Source organism: Argiope bruennichi, chromosome X2 (genome assembly GCF_947563725.1).
Source record: "Argiope bruennichi chromosome X2, qqArgBrue1.1, whole genome shotgun sequence".
Lineage (NCBI taxonomy): Eukaryota > Metazoa > Arthropoda > Arachnida > Araneae > Araneidae > Argiope > Argiope bruennichi.
This window is the reverse complement of record NC_079163.1, coordinates 24,627,329-24,650,468: the sequence shown is the minus strand read 5'-3', so window position 1 is coordinate 24,650,468 and position 23,140 is coordinate 24,627,329. Positions and strand designations below refer to the sequence as shown.

Below are 23,140 nucleotides of genomic sequence, written 5' to 3'. Positions count from 1 at the left end.
ATTTTGCTTTCCAACCATCAAGAGTTTCAATCAAACAAGCTCGAGAAATAGCGATTACATAAATAAAGAATTTTTACTGCATGTTAACCAAAGAAATAATCGGTTAGATTAAATAACATGATATTTCAGTTTAGATATGGCAACAATGATGTTTTTCATCACCGGCAGATTCGCATTCGATTTTCCCGACTTGTTTTCGTTCCAGAATTACTGATCTGAAAGATGATGAGGCCCGAAATGTCAGATGACCGTCTTATTAAGCAAATAAATTCAGCACTTTCAGATCAAATAATGTCTTCCTGTGCGGGTGCTGTCTTAACCTCTCTATTTGGTTAGAAAATTTTATTCTTATTTGATTTTGAAAAATGAAAATTTTGTTTTCTTGAAAAATTTGTGTGACTGAAATGAATTTTGAATAGAAGAAAATTGCATTTTGAAAATTTTAATATGGTCTTGTTTTCTTATTGTAAACGTTAAGATTTTAAATTGTCTTATTGAAAAGCTAATGATTATGTAATCTGTTATGCAAAGGAGTGTTTTTTTATCATTTCACTATGTGAACGATATTATACAATCCCGTAATTTGTTTAGCTTAATGTAACTATTTCTAGTTCAAGTACTAAAAAATTATGTGTGTTATGTAATTTGAGATGGATTTTTTTGTTGTTGTTGTATAGTTTTCGTAAGATTATGATGACCTGGAGTAAAACCTCTAGACTTTGAGAATTCTCATTTGAATTATTGATAATTTCAAAGGTGCATCTTGTTTTTATAATCGGAACACATTATTTTGCGCTTGGACCGATTTAATATGTTGCTAATGTATTGTATTTCAGAGAACAGAATGCTGATTTAAATTTTTTAGTTATCTGACTGTAGTTTAAATTTACAAGGTCTGTTCTTGTTGCATAGGAATTAAATTTTTTCATTCAGACACAAATATTTTATTCTAAATATAAGTAATGAAGTATTTTTTAATTTTAATTAATGTTTATTTAAAATTAATTTGTATACCACTTGTGCCACTTCAGATATAGGGATGAGAAGTTTCTAGCATTGTTGTTAGTTCTCGCTTTTGTGGCGAATTCGGGGGATTTTTTGCAATAATGAAATAATTTCTTTAAGATTTTTCCTCTCTGTAGCAGAAGTAGTATTTTAAGGAAAGTGGAAGGAAAATATTTTTAAGATAAAAAGCTAACAAAATATATCTGTGGTAATTTCTTAATGTAGGTGAAGTAGCTATACAAAGAACTATTGTGGTTCACGTAAAAAAATTTTAAGAGTACAATTATATATTTTAAGTAATATGACTGTTTTTATTTAAGATCTTAGAGCCTTTCATGCCCAGTAACTCGTGGCTCGCAGTAAAGTTTTTTTTTTTTTTTGAGATCTTTTAATACTTCTATTATAATATCAAAAATAACTGAATTGAACTAGTAAATCTAAATTTAATGCTGAGGCTATATAGAATAGACCCTTGTAGTTAGCACTGACAAATTTGGATTGGATATAATTTGAATGATGGGAATATGTAACTTGGAGACTTTTTAAAATTTTTTATTCACATTTTAAATATTAGGTCAAATTTTGATGTTATTGGATATTTTTTGCTAATAACTTTCTGAAAGAATTAATGCTCAAAATTGATATTCATATCATTTTAATGAATAGATTTATTTTTCTAATGATAAGGTTCAAATATTGTATGATGCTTAGCATAATTGTTATTAAAAATATTTTTTTTCATTATGGTGATCTGTATCTAAGGTCATTCAAGGAGAATGTTTTATGTATTCTCCAAGCAAGAGGAAATTTTTAATGTAAGTGAATTTCATCTTGGATTTGGGATTTTTTCCCCTCGTTCCTAAGAAACTTCTATTCACACATTTTACTTGGTTTAGTATTGTCATTTGTTTGAATTTCCAATTTTATCCAGCTTTTTACAATAATAGTTCATTTGTTCAGAAATTTCAACTTAAAATTATTTAATTGGTCAGTTTTAGTCTCAAATTGTTAGTATTAAGTATAACAATAATGGCTACAGTAAACCAGTTTTTAAATTTAGGACTAATTAGATGGATGAGCCAACTGATTATTGTAGGTGATTAGTATTAAGTAAATTAACAGCAGATTCAAGCTTGAATAGTTGGCCTATTATGTAATAGTTAATAAGACCAGAAGTTGTTATTAAAATCTTTTTACAGTTAAAAGATCAGTATGGGAGAAAAAAAATCACTGGCAAAGGAATTGAAATCTTTGTACCTAGATATGAAATGAGTATCATCAACTTGAATATACTGTAGTGAAGAAATTACATGAATGGTTATAGTTTAAGCCAGGTTAATTTGACAATGTAGATAAAGCTATACGATTTGCCTCGCATCGTAGTGATATAGTGCACATTTCTATCTTAGTGCTACACTCTGTTAGGCCTACAAACAGTGGCAGATTCATTTTTTAATTAGCTATACCAAATTATCTGACTATTCATATTCAAAATAACTTGTGGAAGCGGTCTCCCCCAAACTTTCTTGCATACTTTCTAATAAAAATTTTATTCTCTATCATTTGCAAAAAAAAAAAAAAAAAAAAATCGTGGATCTTGAGTAAGGCAGAGAACATCTGACATGGCAATGGCATACTCTTATTATAAAATATTAACTTTTAGTATGATTTTAATATTTTTACTGAATCTGTCTTTTGTGAGTTTTTTGGCAATTAATCTCTGGTGTGGAATTAATAGCATCTAAAAATTGATTTTGTTTTAGATGCATTTTTCCTAACTAATTGAAATCAAAATTAGACACAAGTACTATTATAATTACAAAATTGCATATCAAATTTGATTTAAATCATTACATTTTTGAGTTACCGTGTTTGCAGGTTTCTGAAGGTACAAACCAACGAATGGTCAACTTCCTGTTAAATTTAGCTCAACATCCGATAGGTTATATCATAGATGTGAAATCTCTGTAATTTTTTCCATCTAACTTTCTTCATTTTGTAATTACCATGTTAACTCGTATTCGAACAGACAACTTCCTCTGAATGAATTTTGCTCAGAATTTGATAGAAATCAACAAATATGATGTTGAGACCATATACCAAATCTATGATTTGGTGTAGAATGAAAGTATAGCTCAAAGGAGTTTTGAGCTATCTCTGTCGCAGACATAATGTCAAAAATGTGTTTTTTTGAATTTGTGGAAGTCTAAAGCATTCGTCTAAGTGGAAGTCTAAGATTCGTCAAAACACAAGTTTGAATTCTCTATATTTTGTATATGAGAAAATATAAAGGGAAAGTTGTCGGGTAGGATTAATTTTTTTTCACTCAACATGCAAGTTCATATTTTCTCATTGACAATCTAACTAACCAAACAAATTTCAATTTTAAAAAAATGGAAACTTGAGAAATATTAATTCAAATAGAAACATTACAAAATAGTTAAATTTGTGTAAAGAAAAATTTTGTATAAAAAAATTAATTGACTACATTGGTTATTATTTCATACTGTTATATTGAGATAAGATATATGGACTGCTTCTATAATTAAAAAAAAATATTAAAATATTGACACAGAACGCTGATCAAATCTAAATTTTGATTATTACATATTTGAATTAAATTATAATAAATGTTAAACTGCAATAGTAATTTTAAATTATGAATTCAGTAAACTGTTAAAATAACTACAGTAATAAAGTAAAATAAGTAGTTATATATATATATAGTTTTTTTTTCATTTTAAAACAATAATTGTCCAGCATTTTTTGCAAATAATATATGTACTTTAAATATTATTCATTTATTTTATACATCACATTTGCAGGCTTCTTATCCTATATGAAATATTTTCCATGGCTCAATTCATGATTTTACAGGCACAGTTTTACTCCGGTTATTCTGTTAAATTCTGAGTTAGCCAAATTTTTACTTCCTTCTTCCTCAATTTATTAGATAAAGAGAGGAAAGTAATTGTTGATATTTTTATATAGGATTTTTTGAAAATATTGCAAATGCTTCTTTTTGCAACTGTTTGCTTCAAAATGTTATAATAAATACTCCCGAGTGAAAAAATCTGTGCAAATGATCAAACTAAGAAATGCCACATTGCCGATAATAATTTTAAACAGCTTTATTGATTATGTTTCCTTTGAAAATGAGTAGAGACATACATTGTCTTGAATTTATTTATTGATTTCTTTTACATCATGAATTATTTTCCTTTTACATTATGAATTATTATTTTCTCTACAAATTAAAAATAATTGCATGTTTGAGAAAAAGGCATGGTTTGGATATTGTTTTTGTGAAATTGCACTTAATTGTGAATTATATTACAACTTTAAAAAAGAACTAAAAATATTCACTAAAACAATATTTTAGTGATAAACCATGAGCAAGTTTATAAAGATAAGAAATTAACGAAGGTGACATAAAATATATATGTGTTAAGACTTTCAATTTCATATATCTAATGCTATGCACAATTAAATAAAATCGCTTTATTTCTTCAAAATGAAAAAAAATCTTGCACCTAAAAGCAGTTGAATCTGAAATGAAATAAATGCCTACATTTTGAACGCAATGTGTTCACACAATTTTAGTGCAAATATTGACCTGAGGCAACTGTAACTTTGTTTCTTCACTTTTTTAATCTTGGAAGAGGTATTTAAAACTGGAAAGAATCGGAAAGTCAACTCTTTGATTTTCAGTTCCCTCTTTTAATATATTGCATTTTTTTCTCGCTCGTGTCTCTATTTTAACTTTATTTTGACATATTTCTTCAATTTATTTTGACTTCTTTTTGATTCTTCTAGGCTTGATCATATATTTATATCATACTATTTATGGGTTTTTTTTTGTTTATTTGGAGTGTAGAAGGTTTGTTTTATACTCACAAAAAGTAGAGAAAAAATACATTTGATACATAATTTTAAAAGTATTGAGTTCTCTTATACAAAATGATTTTTGTGAAAAGGAAACGAGAAATGACACGGACAACTTGACAAAAGATGACCGACTATTTGTTCTGAATAAATTCGAATAATTATTAGTACTTAGAGGGAGATAAATCACCAAATTTTATGTTTCGAGATCATGAATTAACTGCTTTTTTTCTTTTGGAGCCAATCAAGGTCAAATTTTGCCTGGTGTTATTTCACACAGAAGAGGTGGGAAGAGGGGAATGGAATTAAAGTAATTTCTCTTTGAATATACAGTAGACTCCCGATTATCCGCGGTGCGGATTATCCGCGCCTGCCACAAGTTTCTTTTTTTTTTTTTTTGAATGATTTTTTTAAAAAGGTGCATTTTTACAGTTATGCTTTTGTAATTACATAATACATTACAGTATTAAAACAGTACATATGTATTAATTTTTCTGTGTATCCTTGACGCCTCTCGTAAATCGTCTGTTTTCATCAACAAAATGCATTTTAGGTTAGTTTTGAGTGATATACTAAAATATTAAGCGTTAGTAAACATTTCTTGCTGTTTATTTTACGTTTTATTGTACATAAAACGATTTTTCAAAGTTGGAATGACTGTTTTCTTTTTTGCTATACCCGTTTTTAACTTTTTTCGGATTATTCGCGATTTTTGTTATCCGCGGCGGCCGCGCCACCCAATTCCGCGGATAATCGGGAGTGTACTGTACTTCTTATTACAGAGAATGGGGAATACTGGTATTTAAAGCCAAATACTGTTTTAATACAACAGTAACTAGAATCATTGTAGGATTATTTAATTAAGTGGGATGATACTTTTTGTAGCTTTCACTGTACTGCTAAGTTAACCTGCCTTAAAGAATAGCTTAGATTGTTACTAAAAATATATAGTCTAGCTATCCAATCTTATAATTTCTGTACTAAACAAAGATGTATAAATATCCTTCAGTGAGCAGGTACTAAACATGAGTTTAAATTTGCAAGCCAAGTGAAATGACCTGTAATAGTTATTATTTTTTTTTTCTGCTGAAAAGAAATGCATTTGGAGAGTCCTGATGGCATGACTTGAGAAAATGTCTAAGGTTATGATTTGATTATTGTATGTGGATGCTTCTTGGTAAATGATCTAGTGTTCCTTGCATTTGTGAAAAAAGGAGTTCTGAATTTGTAAAGGTTGTGGACCATCTTTTGTCTGTTCAGCTTTTCTGACTGGTGAAAGGAGGCTTTACCAACAAAGTAATCTGTTAATCCACACAATCATAAATTAAAACTTTGATTCTAGACTAATAGTATTGAGGTTTGTAATTGTCTAGCCAGAAGCCCTGCCGATGTCAAATCTTTTTGAGAGCTTGGCTGATGTAATAAGATGGGTTTAGTAAAAGTTATTTTTCTTTTGCTATGGAAATTCTATCCATGATAATTCATGAATGTTATTTACTTGTTCGAAATTATGTCAAAAATTAATGATATCCATGAAGTTAGGATATCCCATTGAAGTCATTAATTATAAGTATGTAATAATATAAGTCATTAATTATAAATGTATAGAATTGCATTAGCTGTTTTTTGCAGTAACATTTCATCTTTCTGATACATTTTCAGACATAATTTCTGCTTTACTTTTGATTTATCCATAATCTCAACAGTTTCTGCTGGTCATAAGATTTTCTTTATGCACTTCAGTTTTATTATGTAACATTGCCTGCTAGAAAAACTTAATTTTTACTTTAAAAGTTCCACTCTTAAGATAATGTTTGACTCTTCCTTTCTATTATAAATATTTATGAGTTACTTGCATATACTTTTTACCTAATGATCAAAAATATATAGTAGGTGTATGATGGCATCCTAGATGCAAGTGATATTGAGGTTAAATATAGTTTTTTAAAACAGTGCACTAATTTTTTTTTTAATGAATGGTATTTATAATTTTCCTGGCAAGGTATAAGATTTTTGTCTTGCCCATTAACAAAGTAATTTAATAGTCCTTTCAGTTTTGTGTTTATCAGGTTGTTTTTTACTTTTAAACAAAAATGAAAATGTAAAGGTTTTGTTAAAATTCAATTAAAAGTACATGGCATTTTAGTTGTTTAAAAAATGTTTTTAAGATGAGATATTTAATTATATTTTCTTGCATCTGAAAGGTTATTTGTTTGTCTCCCCTTTGTCATACCTTTAAAGAATGAATTACCTCCTCAATTCTAAACTCAACAGGAAACAATAATTATACATGTTTTAAATATAATTTGTTATTTAAGATTCCCTGAAGACTACTTTTACCACAAAGCCATGCAGAACACTGCAAGGAAAACTCTGACCTAAGTTAATGTTAATAACCTTAACTGATAATCTAATTTTTATGATGTATATATACTATCAAGATTTGGGAGAAAGAGATAAACTAACTTTCATTTCCATCCTGAAATAATAATAATGACAATAAAAAGAATATTACAGAAGGCAGATAAATTCTGTGTTTATCTCTTCATTATTATTGTTACTGTTACTATTATTTTACTTGAACTGTTATTGACAAATATATATGCAAAAGCTTGTACTGTAGTGATATTATGGATGCTTACAGATGATGATAAGTTATTTAGATTTGCTTATATAGTAGATTTTTCTTTCTCTTAAACATTATATTAAGAAGTCGTTATTATTAACAGTTACACCATTTGATGTAGTGAAGACACGTTTGCAAGTACAAGCAAGATTTCAGAATAGTGATAAAATATGTTCTGTCTATGAAACATGTGTTCAAGAAACCCCAAAATTTTCAAAGAATATCATAGATTGCTGTGGTGTTTACAAAGAACCATTTAAGGGCACTTTGGTGAGTTCTCTTGTACATAGTTCAATTATTATTATAATTTTTTTTTTGTTCAGTTCCAATTGTTTTTGATTGTAAATATTCTTTCTATTTTTCTGTTTATGCTGATGTGATTAGTTGAATGTTGAACTATAAATGTTAAAATATTTTTATATTATTAAACTTAACTTCAATCTCATTTTAATGCTGCTATTCAATTAATTGTTATATGCTGGTATTTATTTTAGTAGCTAGTAGCAAAAGATACTATACAATATTAAAACAGTGCATCAAATTGTGTTTATTAAACAATATTGTAAACAAAAAATTGATATTACCTTAGATACTTTTGATAGTTCTATTGATAATTTTGATACCTATTAATATTCTGCTTTACACTTTTCAGAGACAACTTTAATATCTGAAATTTAACATGAAAATGCACATTTTATTTTAGTAGATATAATTTCTTTTAAATAAAAATTGAGAAATGAACATCTGCATTATACTTCTGTAGTCATATAAAGCATGAATTATTTGAAATAAATCAAAATATGTAAAATTTTTAGACTTTCCATTCTTGATGATATCATTTCTTGAGCCTATGTTAATTTTTAGATATGTTATTTTTTAGTCCTACAAATTTTGTTCTATATTTGTTAGCAAATTGAAATTTCATAAAAGTAATTTGCTTTTGAATAATATCTGATCATTATTCACTAACTATTTCGGAAAATTGAAATGGAGATGAGATAGCTCTAGTTTGCTTTGAAATTTGAGGGATTGTTTTTAAAATTCTAGTGTACAAATTTAATTAAGTGTAAGCAAATTTAATTTTTTTAAATCTGTATGTAAAATGTGTTAAGCTAAAATTAATCATTACACTAATTTTCATGTTCAAAAAATATTTACATATTCCAAAAAAGTTGGATTATGGGTAAATTTCTGGGAAGACATATTGTAGAGTTATTTTAAAACACACTAAATTCTTCAGAGATTGTTGTATATTTTTTATTTTGTCTAATAGAAAAGTTAGATGATTTTGCACCATACAAGTAAAAAGCTAAATTATTCTTACTAATAAGATTGCATTGAGATTTTAAAAAATTATATGAAATAGCTAATATTTGCAAAATTTTAAAACTTATTTTTACATTCCATTACTTTCATAAGTTAATTTCATTCATTTCATAAGTTCCTTTATTTAAGTTCATTATTATAAATTTCATTCACTTCATAAGCTCATTTATTTAATTATTATTATTTGATTTCCTGATGATATCATTATATATATTATAGAATCATTTATATATATATCATAGAATTATATATATCATATTATCATTATATATATCATAGAATATGCCTTATTTATCTGCTGGTACTCTTTCTTTATGGCAAATTGTTTCGCATGAATACGTAATCATTTCTCAAAACTAATGCATAAATGTGTGATATCTGTAAATTATTTTAATCTAATGTAACTGATGTGGACTTTTCACTTCTGAAATTGTTAATTTCTGTTGTTCTTACATTATATTTTCGATGCTTTGTATTTGATAAATAATGAAGCTATTAAGATTCCAAATTTGTTAATCATTAAATGAAGACCTTTTCAATAATACTCAAAGATACAGAGTAACTACTCTATTCATGGTCCTAAGCCTGATATTTAAACCATTAAAGATAAGCAATATGTTTCTGTAGGAAAAATACTTTATTTGATGTAAAGAATTATATATTTTCTTTCCATTCCACCATTCTAAAAATTATGAGTTCTGACTTTTTGCATGCTCCCTTGGTTCTATGACAAAATTGACCAAGTTGCGAAACTTTCAGTTTCATTATTTTATACTAATTAACATCTCTAGTAAACAAAGTCTGCTAATTGAATGATATTCCTTGAGACAGGCCTTGAAATGGTTTAAAATTGGCTAAAATAAAGGCATTCCGAGCTTCTTAACCTGGCCAAGTTTGGTCATGGAAAACTGGAAATTTTTGTTTGAATTGTTAGTGTGACAAGAATATTGTAATTTTTACAGCATTATATTTATTGACTAAAACAACATAAAATCTAATTCTTTGTTGTTTAAATTATGTTTCAATTTGGAATTGTCTTTTTCCAATGACTTAAGAATCAGCTATTGAGCCATTATTTAAATGAATACCCTGTATATCATAGTAATGTTATATTATTATTATTATTATTATTTTATGTAATGAAAACCAAATTTTACGATTCACTTTATTTAGCTGTTCTATGATCATTTTCTCTTATTACAATTATGTAAAAGTGGAAAGATCATTAGATAATAATCATAGGTGGAAAGACACCACAGAAAATTCTCGTTTTCATGTGAAAGATATAATGAGGACTAAATTCCAGTTTTTATGGTAAATATTCAAATTAATCTAAATATTTCAAAAGCACTTTAAAATAATACACAGCACAGCATCAGATCTGTTTCGCCAACTATCTTCAACCACAGTTGCGACAGTTTCAAGGTCTATATGCTCGAAGGCTTGTTAGATATGTTTCGCTCATGGCAACTCACTCGCCAGCGATTGGCTTGGAGTCGAGAACATGCAATGTGGACATCGTCACAGTGGGCTTGTATAACTTGTTTCCGTCGAGTCCAGGTTTAGTTTGCAGATCGGACTTTCATATGGAGACAAGTATCCGTTATCACCAAGAGAACATCTTTGAACGTTACCGTTATGATGGTGAAGGATTGCTCGTTTGGGTGTGCAATTATACTGGGCTCTAGAACAAATCTGCATGTTCAGATCGGAACCATGACAGGCCACATTTATCGAGACATCATTCTGGAACAACATGTACGTTTGTATAGGGATACTATGGGCTCAGAAATTTTTTATGGATGACAATGCTGGTTTTTACCGTGGAAACATCGTAAACGAATCTTCAGTCTGAAGATATCACCCGTATTGAATGACTTAGATTCTCACCCGATTTAAGTCCAATACAGCATGTGTGGGACTTGCTTGGCTTACGAATTGCAGCCTGTCAACCACCTCCTACATGTGTACCAGAACTTTAGAGAGCACTGTTTGCTGAGTGGAGTAATCTTTCCCAAGAACAGCTCGATAATTTGATATTCAGCATGCCTAGGCATTGTACAGACAGTATTTCATTGTCTGGAAGACATACAATGTATTATCCAGCATACCATCCATGTAAAGTTAAGTTTTTGTAATCGAGGTATTTTTTATAATTGCTCCAGGGAGCAAAAATCATAGTTCTTGTGAATGGTATCATACATGCATCGTCTTTTGTTCTTAATCTTTTGTTTAATGCACGTTTGTTTTGTTTCAGAACCTATATTTGCCGGAGCTGGAATTATCCTTAATATTGGCATGAATGTATTTGGGGATTATTAAAAAATGAATTGAAATGGCCTTTTTTTAATATATGTAACATAGTACACCGAGATATGTATAGAATTAATGAGATGTGTAGATAAGTATATAATTTGTAACTTGCATATGAAAATTAATGAAATATATAAATGAGAAACTCAAAATATTATTACATAATGAAATGAAATATTAATTATTTTACAGGATGCACTGGTGAAAATTTCTAAGATTGAAGGCGTTAAAACTTTATGGAGTGGTCTTGTGCCCACATTGTGAGTCATCTGTTTATTTAGATTTATTTTCCCATTTCAAACTTTTCATTTTCTTATAATTATGTTGCAGTTCCTCAACTTTAATAATTAATCATAGTATTAGTTATTAAAATTTTAATTTTTAATCATAGCATTATTCTTGAATTGGAAAGTATTATATGCTATCGAAATGCATATGTGAATCCTTATCCTATTTACATAATTAATTAATTGACTAACTATGTACTTGATCTATCTGTTTAAGACAAGGAAGATTTTAGATGATATTTAACCTGCATTGTTTTGCATATTAATCTTTAATATTATATTTCCTATCTGTAATTACAAACTTTTGTAATCTTTGTAATTTATTATAGGTATTTGTATTTTTAGTTTTATAAGATATAATTTTTTATTGTTAAAAAAGGCAGCACATTTATGTTTTATATCTGTGTGATTATTAGCATCGAGAGAATTATCTGTGTGATGTAATCTATCACTAAAACTATATCATTGCGATATATCTTTAATGCATGTAATTTTATTAGCTGTATTAAACTTATGTGTCAGTTTAGAGAAAGAAATTTTATTATATTTATGCTTAAAAAATTTACTTTTTAGATTATGTTAGGTTTATTTTATGTTGAAAATTTTTTTAGAAAAAAGTTTCTTTTTTTTATTAAATATAAAACAACTTTTCTTGAGGCTTGCGTTATGAGGATTCAGCATTATAGAGAGCAAATAAAATAATTTATAACTTTTATGAGTAAACTTTCAGCCAAATTTATTGTAATACAGATTATGTCAATTTATTTCATTTTGTAAAACGTTTCAATTTATCATAACTAAAAGTAACAAAAAATGCTTGATAAAATCGAAGAGTTTAATTGCATATGTTTGGCTGATGGTTTAATTTGAGTTTATTAAGCATAGTTTATTCTTTAAGTCAATTCGGAGTATTCAGTGATATGTAGTGAAAACGTCACTCATTCTGTTAATGAATGATGGATTACTAATATTTTGTGACTTGGATGTAATCCTAGGAAGACCATAGATACTTATCTGCTTCTGTTATAAGTAAAATATTGTTTCTTCTTAGTAATACATTATTTTTGTTGAATTTACAATATATAGATTAATTTATTGTGTTCAAGGATTGATGCACCTGTCATTTTATATATATACATTCATGGTATATTTAAGAATTTCCTTCTTACAATTCATTTGATTTCATTCAAATTGTAGTAGAGTAAAATCTTTGTCAATCAGTTTCATTTAGGTTGCTGAAATTGTTTCTAAAGTAGACAGGTGCTTCTACAGTGTACACATTTTATGATAATTCTATATCATACCTTCCAAATTCCTTCATGGTTGTGAAATTTTCTTTGATTTAATTTTGAGTTTAGGAAAGTTTTGTGATTGTCATATATTAAATTTATTTTCTCTTTGGAAATATTAGTTTTCTCTTACCAAATGACACATAGTTTGATTTTTCTAGGTTCCTATCTGAATTCCTTCCTCTTTTTCTCATTTTTCTTTTTGAAATATTATGAAGATTGGATCTTCTGATTGTCTTCAAAGATTTCCTTGCATTGATTATTTAATAAATAAAGGAGAAAATATAAATTTCAATTTAAAAACATTCAAAAATATCTTGATGAAATAGGAAGGAATGCAAAATTATGGTGATAAGGTTTTGGCATTGGGTTCATAGAGTTCCTATTTCAACATTTTTTTCACCATAGATCCCCATGTAGTGAGCCTCATACCTAGTGATAATGATATCAAAATTCCAACTTCCTTTCACTAGTGTGATGTGGAAATCTAGAGAAAAGTCTCAGCTCAGGTGCCATCCTCATTATTTGACCACGGTTCAAAATTATGAGGTCTGTCCAAAAATAATCTTGTGTTACTCCATAAATGACCATTATTATGAATATACTGCAATAGTGTGAGCCTCGTCTAAAACAAGTTAGATGAAAGTTTTTCATTGAATTTTCTGTCTCTCAGTATCCATGAATTGTTTTCTGGAAATTGTAAATACATGATTAATTGATTTTAATTTTTGCATTTGAATTGCTTGTGGCAATGAAGGTAATTTGATGAGAATAATAAATTCTCTAGAAGTTTGATACAAGTGTTGTTATCGCTAAATTTCAATGGTTATCATAGACTGACTACTCCGACCCGCCCGAAGACACACGGAAAAACTTGAATGACCGGACCGCCTCAATAGTAATACTGACGGGAACTGTGGTTGAGTTCTAAGGGCCATCACCGGCCATGGTACAGCTCTTTCCTAAAGAAGTACGTACCCTCTTCGATGGAAGGTAGCCACGCCCACCTTTTCAATACCCTCAAGGGTGGCGAGAACCAACCACCATATCGGAAGCTTCTCATCCTCAATTACGAGGTGCCCCCCCCCCCGAGAGACAGTTGCAATGGTTATAGAAATTCAAACGCTACAAAATATAACAAACCTCTGCATCCTAAAAATTGATTGAAAATTTAAAATTTTATGTATTGCAAAAAAGCATTACAGAAACCAATAGCATTAAAAAAAATTTATTTGTCTTTATTTATGTACACCTGAATTTTACTAGGTTTATGCATTATTTCTATTTTAAAAAAAATAAATGTGCAATATATTTCTTTCCAAGGCCTTGGAGATTTTGTGATAAAAAAAGAATACATTAGATTCTTTTCAAATTTTTAACAGAGAACTGAAAATTCGATTCAGAAATTTTAAGCATAAACTATTTGAATTGCTGCCTAAGATCTCAATTTGCATACTTAAGCAGATATCTGTTATTTGTGTATTTTTAACATTAAAGATTTTTGAAACATAATTAGCAAGTGTAGCATAATATTTTACTTTATAATTTTTTTAAATCTTATGCAGTGAATTTTGCACAATAGGTATTCACATAAATTTATTTTTAATTTTCATTGTTTTGTTTCTTTACTAAACAGTATTACTAATAGTAGTTTAGAAAACACTGGCGGAAATTTTCTACCAGGATTGCAGATCCACTCTTTACCAAAGAAACATCATGACCAAGTTGCTAACTCATTCTTCTTCATTCATCAGTTGCCGTTTTGTTAACCCTGTATATATTAAATGTACGTAAGTTATATTTTTACCGCATTAAAATATTCATCTGAGAGATAAGGTAAAGCCATTCTTTTCCTCTTCAAGTTTTAATCTCATTAGAGTGTTTGTATTAGTTTCGACTTTTCTTGAATCTTAATTCAATGATTAATACATTTGTTTCATCTTTGGTTTTGTTTCATTATATCCTTTCGTGCTTCCTTTCTTGTTAAATGCTTTTCAAATTATGCTCTTCTCTAGCTAATTAATTATTTTGTTTTTTAATGCTTGGTAAAACCGATGTTTGTTCATTTTATAGTTCATTCTTTTAAAATACTAACGGCTTTTTTTGGAGAGAGAAGAAATATTGGCTTGTTCATAAGAACTATTCTTGCTTTGTTATCTCTCTTTCTATAATAAAAATGATTAGGTTTAAAAATTAATACTTGTATATCATTTTATAGGTTTTCTGATATTCAGTTAAAAATACTATGTATATTGTGACTTATTTTCAAAATGTATATACTGTTATTTATTTTGTGTCTTAACTGATGATTTGGAAAGGGGTAGTTTTTCATTTTGCATGAAAAGAGCATGTTGGTAAATGAAATCTTTTAATATATTTTAGTTAAGCAATACTAGATGTATTATAATCAGAGTTAAAGTTATCATCAGCAAATATATAATGAGTTGATGCAACAATGAGTGAGCATATTTTAATATCTTTTAATATAAATTGGGGGAAAAAAATTAAATGACCTCCATTTTCTCATAGAAATCATTTAATAGCCTTTTAGAGATTTTTCTATCGGCTGTTCATATGCATTGAGACATTTTTTAAAAAGTTTTTAAAAATATTTAAAAAATAAATTCTTATCTTAGTAGTTTTCATTAGTTTAAATATTTCTTAAGTTGTTGTTGAAAAGATAAGTGTATGAGGTATAATGAGATCACAGTAATTTATTATGGCAGATAATTAAATTTTTATCTCTCGATTATACATGAATTCTTGCTTATATGCTTGATCGTTGTTTCATCATTTCACTTATAACGACTATTATAAGGAATTTTGAGTGTCATATGAGTTTTGCTTTTTCATGCAATATATTACTTTTCCTTATGATATAGTTTATATCTTTAACATCAAATATTCAGTACCTAAGAATAAATTTAAAATGTTTTCCATAACTGTTGCAGAACCTTGTTCACTCTTGGATACAATTATACAAATCAGCCTATAAATGATTTTTGGTATTTTGTTAAAGGTCTTTGAGTAAAATAGCCCATTTTGCAGCTAAGCATTTTGTTTTTATTTACAGCTTTTTGTCATCTTGAGTATTTTTTTCTATTTTTGAATTTCTTTAATTTGGTTTTATATTATATTTATTTATTGAATGCTTTACTTATCGCGAAATTGCGGCATCTATTTTGCAATTGTTTAATTTTTAAAAATGCAACTGTCTATAAATTCATTCTCCGAGTTGCAAAGCTCAGTAATCAAATTCTTGCTCTTACAGTGACTTGCTTTTACAGATTGACAAGATTTTATAATTTATTAAAATCGGTTAATCTATCTGTAGATAAATCTTTGCATATTTAATATTAAATATAAGTTAAAAGGAGACTTTTCAATTGAATCGTATTTATTATTTGTTCTTAGTAAGAAGGACACATTTTTCATTGTAATGACAGTTTTGAAGATGTATTGCTTACCCATGATTGATAATTAAAACGACGAGATTGTGGTGAAAACGACATGAGAAAATGAGACAATTGATAACGTGGCGTAGAGTTTTGTACATTTTAGGTGGAAATTTTCCTTCATTTGGAAATTAAAATAACTGCCGAGTTTACTGCTCTCTGGTGCTTGTAATGTGTTTCGTTCGCCTAGATCAATGTCAGACAGTTAACCCTTTGCAATCGGAAAAGTAATTCGATGCAAAATTATTCACCTAATACAAGGATTTGTTTATTGTTTCGAAAAATATATATAACTATTTCAAGTTGAATTTCCCTGACAAGTTAATTAAATCTTTTTACCATTCTGTGGTATTTTTAAGAATCAAAATTCAAAAATAAATAAAACGTCAAACCGATGTCCTGAATGGGGACCATAAGTCGGTTTAAGTTAAAGGTTTAAAGTTATGCTAATTAGATTTTGAAAGGCATGAGAAAAATAAAAAGTTTACGTGACTAGGTATTGTATTTATTTGAGGAAGAGTAGAATTAATTATAAAATTATGGACGAGTAATCTATTATAGGTATGTTGAATTAATAAAAACTTCAATTTGAAATGATGAGGTAGTGTTACTAAACAGTATCTATACATTTAAAAACATCATTTTTTTTTTTTTTTTAATATCTTATATTAGACACAGACATTGTTTTGAGAATGAGTTTAATCGACTTATATGGTTGTGAAGCAACTAGATTTGATTGTAACCTCTGATTTTAATCAGTACTGTCATGTTAGTGGTGTATTTTGTGCTTAGTTTAATATGCACTTGTTAATATTATTTTGAAGGATTTTCGATTTAATATCAAATATGTTAAGAGAATAAGGACACTTTTTCCTCTCCTTCAGATGGTTTTTATGATGTTCTATTTTGTAAAATGTAACTTTTATCTGTGAAGTTCCTTTTTTTTTTTTGTCTGTAATAGGAATATTTTTTTGTTCGATACTTGAAAAGATTTCAGTATTATCTTTATTTTTCGATAGAAACTTCATTAAAAAGAATGGTGATTAATTTTGGATTAATAGTTTTTATTGATGTTACTTATTATTTAAAATATCTAAGAAAATAAAATGTATACTGTGAATACGTAGTATACTGCAGAATCCATAGTGTACTGCTATCTATGAAGGTTTTTATGCTGCTCTGCCAGAAATGATTTAGAATGTTTTTAATATTTGAACTTTAGCATTGTTTGAGTGTTTCTTGAATTTCTAATTCTAAAAACAAGTAAAGTCTTGTGATACATGCATTTTCGAATTAAATACTCTCAATATTACTGTCGTATTAATTAAAATTCAAATTTTTAAATAACTGTCTTTTTTTGTAGATTTATATCGGTACCATCAACTGTCATTTACTTTACCATGTATGATCAACTGCGTGAATTATTTTCATCCCATTTAGTACCCCCTATGGGGCCAGTTTCAGTGCCTTTATTTTCTGGAATCACAGCCAGAGGTAAATATTCTAAATATCTGTAGATTTTTTTTTCCTCGTTTAATTCTTCATTTTTAAAAATGCATTTAATTTTTATATTATTTATTTTATTAAAAGAATATAATGCAACTTTGAATATTTAAGTAAATTATTGTAAACAATACTGCACTTTTTGCTTTTTATTGGCTATTTCCAAAATTATTAAGGACTGTATAAATTTGAATTTTATTTGCTAGTTTTGAAATTTGTTTCAGATCTGAAATCCATTTAATGTTTTAAGGAGTTTATATTTTGAATAATTATAGAATATCTTTGACAATAAGCACAATAAACAAGATTTTAATATGAAGCTACAATTGTGGTATATTTTCACAGTAATATTATTTGACAGCAGCAATTTTATCTATTCTAATGAACACATAAGAGTTCATTATATCGCTACAAGTTTTCTTTAATTGGGGATTGTAGTTTTCTTTAATTGTCTGTCATGTAGTTTGAAATTCAGATCAGCGGCAGATTTAGTAATACAAAGTTGTAGTTGCAAGTTCTTTAGTTTTTTTTCTCCTTGTGGGTGCAGTAATCTATTTTTTAATTACATGTTGGAATATAAATTCTTGCTTCATCTTTATTTAATTAATCAGTATATGTATGATTAAGATTCTTGTAAGAATTATTTGTTTTTTACTTATATTCCTGCTTATTTTCTTTTAATCTCTTTATCATATTAACTGATTAAGGAAATATAAGCAATTACGAAATATAAATATTATATGTTAGGTGTATTATATGTTAAATTTTCATCAATGTATAGAAAATGTTTGTTTCGTATGAAGTACAAGGATTAAAAATTCGGGATTTATCTCTTTGTATTTTGTTTTGTTACTGCCCAGCATCTAGCTCCGATTCTGTTTTTAATATTTGCGATATTACCGAAAGAAAGTTAAAGTACATTTGAGAGATTTTAACTTGAAACATTTATGTTTATTTTAAAATTAACAATATATTTGGATTTAAAGTTATTTTTTCCGCGTTCTTAGAATTATTTTCTAACAATGTAAATTCAAACTTAATTTTAACTTTTTTTGTTTCATGATTTTTTTGACTTTCCTCACTTTTCAGAGTTTAATTTCTTATCTATTCAGTGTAAAGTTACTGTATCATGTAAGATTCGGGCATCTAAAATAAATGCTTGCTCATTAATTTTCTGTAAATACTTTCTCGAAGGTATATAACATTAATCGCCATATATATGATAGTTCTTTTTGATGCCTTTTTAAAGCACTACCATTTTTATTCAAAGATAAAAGTATTTCTTTCTTAAATTATGAGTAATGAAAATTTAGTTTTTCCTGTGCTTCTCAAAAGATAGTTGTTGTATTTTTCACTGTTTGAATTATTCGGTAATGACACATTACAATAAAGATGATGAATAAACTATTTTTGTGGTATATTTCGGGTAATTTTCTGTAGTGTATAGCTCAGTAGCACTTTTTTTTTTCTTTCTTTTTACTCTTTTGCGGTCACCAGTAAGCCTATACTCTGCATGCTACATTCTGCTGGGACTTGTCATGGAATGGAATTATTTATGAATTTCTTAAAAGTTAAGAGTGAATCATGTGCCCTTTTATCGATATATTGCTTAATCTAAGATTAAAATCAAGAAACTTTGGATTCTAATAACTGACTATTTCTTGAAGATGTCTTCCGTTCACAGTTCCATTTTATGTTATATATTATAAATAAATTCCAATGTATTCGCGTTCTAAAAGAAATTATTTTTTAATCACTCGAACTGAAATTTCATTTTTAAGGTCTAAGTTGTACTGGCTTTTATTTTCCCACACGGATTCCAACATATGCTTAAAGCAAAAATGCTTTCTCTGCAAAAGTTCATTATGAGCTATAAAATTCAAAGTACTTTCATATAGTCTCTTTTTCCTACTTTCTGCCTTGCTATTCGAACTTCATCTCCTTCTAATCATGATTCTTACAAAGAAATCGTAGTAATGGGTAAAAACTGAACTCTCTCCTTAACATCAAGAAATGTTATGGAGAGAATATTGACAAAGAACTCCGCACATTCTTTTCATGAAATCACAAAAATGTTTTACATACACACACATTATATATATATAAATAATAAAATTTAAAATTTTGAAGTGTAGCATTTTATACAGTTCTCTGGGCCTATTAACTGTATATAGTAAAATAATTTTGACACCCTGTCATTAAAAAAGAAGCACAATCTTCTTCATTGCCCAGTATTTGAGGCTTTGAATATCACTTATTTAGATGGTTTCTATGAACGCCTCAAAAACGCAGTGGCCGTGAATTGACTTTAAAAAAAATCCTTTGTTTTGTCCTTTAGTTGTAGAAGAATTGATTTTAAGGCCGGGATAGCCTGGTTGGTAGAGCGTCGGATTCGCGTCCCTTTGGTTGCGTGTTCGAATCACGCCGGCCGAAGATTCCCCGCTGTCGTGGTCACAAAATCCTCCATGTCGAGAGTAATACCACTGGGGGTACGGGATCAGGGGTGATCGTTCTCTGATTCAGGTCTAAATTACGATCTATGGTTGAGTGAATGAAATGCGTGAATGAAGTCCGCCCCGTAAAACGGGTTGTGACGTGTGTAGTTAAGTCGTTCTCTTGGCCCTAGATGACGCTACTATAGAAACAAGAGGCGCTCCCCCTCTGGCTTAAATCGGCTGTCTTCGAACAGCGGGCTTGTCCATGGCAAGTGCCATAAGAAACAACAACAACAAGTATTGATCTCCCCCCCCCTGAAATGATAGTATATCAAGAATCTTTCACTAAATATGAACGTTTTTCTGAAAGTTGAATAGGATGGGAGCCCTATAAAATTTAGTCTTCATTATTTTTTCAGCTGTGCAGTTATTGACTTAAACAGCATAAAATTGTAATTTTCTTTTACAAAATTTAAAGCATTTTTCTGCTGAAAGTATATGCCTTTCTAGATTAGTTTAGAAGTTAGTTATTTAAACAATTAGAATAAACGCCCTGTATAATTTAATGATAATTTTAATCATGTTTTAGGATTGTATATTTCTTCATGCTGCACTAAAATTTCTATACAGATTTAAACACTCTTAGTGTAATAGAATGTCACAATTGTTGCTAAATAATATTTGAATAAAGATTGGATTTAGATAATTGTTGACCTATTACAGCATTTCAAAATTAACAAAACATTTATTTTCTTGAAGTATAAAATGTTGAGTGATAGAAGAAATAGTAGGTCCAAATCCAAGAAAAAAAATTACTTTTAAGTTAAGCAAAAAAAAAAAAAAAAAAAAAAAAAGGCGATAATCTGTTATCCTTGTATTATTTTAATCAAAAACAAATTTCAAGACTATCATTTTAAATGAAAATATACATTGCTACGACTTGTTAATTAATCTTGTCACAATTGCATCTTACTTAATTTTGATTAAATTTAGTGCATAAACTAAAAATATATTTTTGCTCTTAAAATATTACACGATTACATTACACTTAATATTTTGTTATTTTTTTGCTTTTGTAAACTTCCTGTTAATATCTATGAAATAAAGATCATTTATAAATTATTTTTGAAATTGCCATTGAATGTTGAATAAAAAATACTATGCAGCTGAAATGCAGCATTTCTTAATATTTTGCGAATGATTAATTCAGTATCTGAATTAAAATTTGTTACTCTTTGGAAATAGTTAGGTGTGAAATGTCTTTTTGTCCTTTTCTTGTTTTGATATGAATTATTACCCTGAATAAAAGTTGGTTTTATGTTTGTTAATGTTTTGTGTTTATTATAAATTGCAATCAAGATCTGATGATTATCTGACTCATTCTTCTTTGCACCCAATGGGTCTATACCACTGAGAATCTTGTCTGGAATTCAGTGTTTGAAGGATTAAATAAATTATGTTTTATAGATGAATCCTTTTTTCGATGACGCATATATATATTTTGTTCAGCTAAAACCATAGGCTATAAAAGATTAGTTCATGCTTTTTTGAAAATTATTTCATTCTACTGTTTAATAGCTTGCATAAGCTGGCTAAACGAAATCCTAATTCGAAGTAGTTTAGGAAAATTATATTGATTTTTGTCATTAATAAAGTGTTAGATACTTTTTAATGAAATACCAATTTTTTAAATATAATTTTAGTTTTAACTGGAACAGTTGTAAGTCCAATTGAATTCTTCCGCACCAAAATACAAAGTGAACAAGTCAAATATTCTGGTAAGTTTTTAAATTTTATTTTGCCTTTTAGTTAGTTTCTATAACAATAAGTTGTTAAGATGGCTATACAAAGCTGTTTCTTTTTCAGATAATATTTAGGGTTTTGTAATTATTTCCTTTCCAGTTGTTGGCCTATGTGTGAGGAGCATAATTCTTGCAGAATTATTTTTTTAGCTATTCATTCAAATTATAAATTGCAATTCACTCAATTTACTGAAAAATAATCACCAAGATACATACATAATTGACAAAGGACTTATATAAATTTAAAGCACACATGATTAAGATCTGAATTATCTGTCAACAAGTTTAAAAAGATATTTTATCAGAATTGGTTCTTTAGTTCTATAGAGTTAATGAAAAAATATATACATTTTGTAAAGATCGAATGGTGAAAAGAAATATGAATATTTAATAATGTGTCTGCTTACCGTTATTATGTTATATTATTACATGTTAAGTAGACATTTATATTTTTGCTGCCTTCTTTCCTTTTTATCAATTTATCAGCAAACTACATAAAAATTTAATGAATGTTTCCCTTTTTCCTATTAAAAAACAAACCAGAAGAGCTAATAATTTTGGAGTACTGGCATGCTTATTTTATTTTCTGTTTTGCTACCATCTCTTCTGAATTAACAATTTTTTTTTTTCCGGATTCATTTTTCGGGGGGGGGGGAGGCTTCTATTTCGCTCGATATAAATTTCATATTTTGTAAATTCAAATTCAGATTTTTTGGTTAATTTCTCACTTCCCTTCCTTTCTTTCTATATTTATCTCGTGTTTTATAGATCTTTATTTTCAGGAATATCGATGTGTTCTATATTCTGCAGCCTTATATATTTAATTATATTGTGCTGGTACTCTTTAATTTCTGTAGGGGTTGGTTTGAGATATTTCTTCCGAAATTTTTTCATACCAACTACATTTTACTCTTGAACTTAAAACTTCCCATCAGTTTATTCCTTAAAATTATTTATCTTTCTTTTGCTGAAGCATTTTCAGATCTGAGCAATATTTAATTTTCATGTAATTTACTATTTTCTTTTGCATTTTATTTAACACCATTAATCAACCAAAAATCGCTGAGATATTTTTAACATGAATTTCTTCAATAATATATTACTGTGAAATTTCCGTTTGATGCCATGCCTTTTCCACTTATTTCCTTTTTGTTTTTGGTAATGCCTTTGAAGTTAACTTAGTTTTAGGGATAATTTAGAATGTTTTTAAATAA

The 23,140-nt window shown here is 28.0% G+C and overlaps 1 protein-coding gene across 1 annotated transcript in view; it reads left to right on the top strand.

The window, feature by feature from the left end:
- The first annotated feature begins 55 nt into the window (after positions 1-55).
- The window catches only part of LOC129960681 (probable mitochondrial glutathione transporter SLC25A40), a 43,052-nt gene continuing 19,967 nt past the window's right edge, over positions 56-23,140 (top strand). Inside the window, exons 1-5 of the mRNA XM_056074252.1 lie at positions 56-331; positions 7,620-7,786; positions 11,348-11,415; positions 17,550-17,680; positions 21,828-21,902. Coding sequence (XP_055930227.1) covers positions 223-331; positions 7,620-7,786; positions 11,348-11,415; positions 17,550-17,680; positions 21,828-21,902 — 550 coding nt within the window. The 5' untranslated portion in view covers positions 56-222. The remainder of the gene's footprint in view (positions 332-7,619; positions 7,787-11,347; positions 11,416-17,549; positions 17,681-21,827; positions 21,903-23,140) is intronic.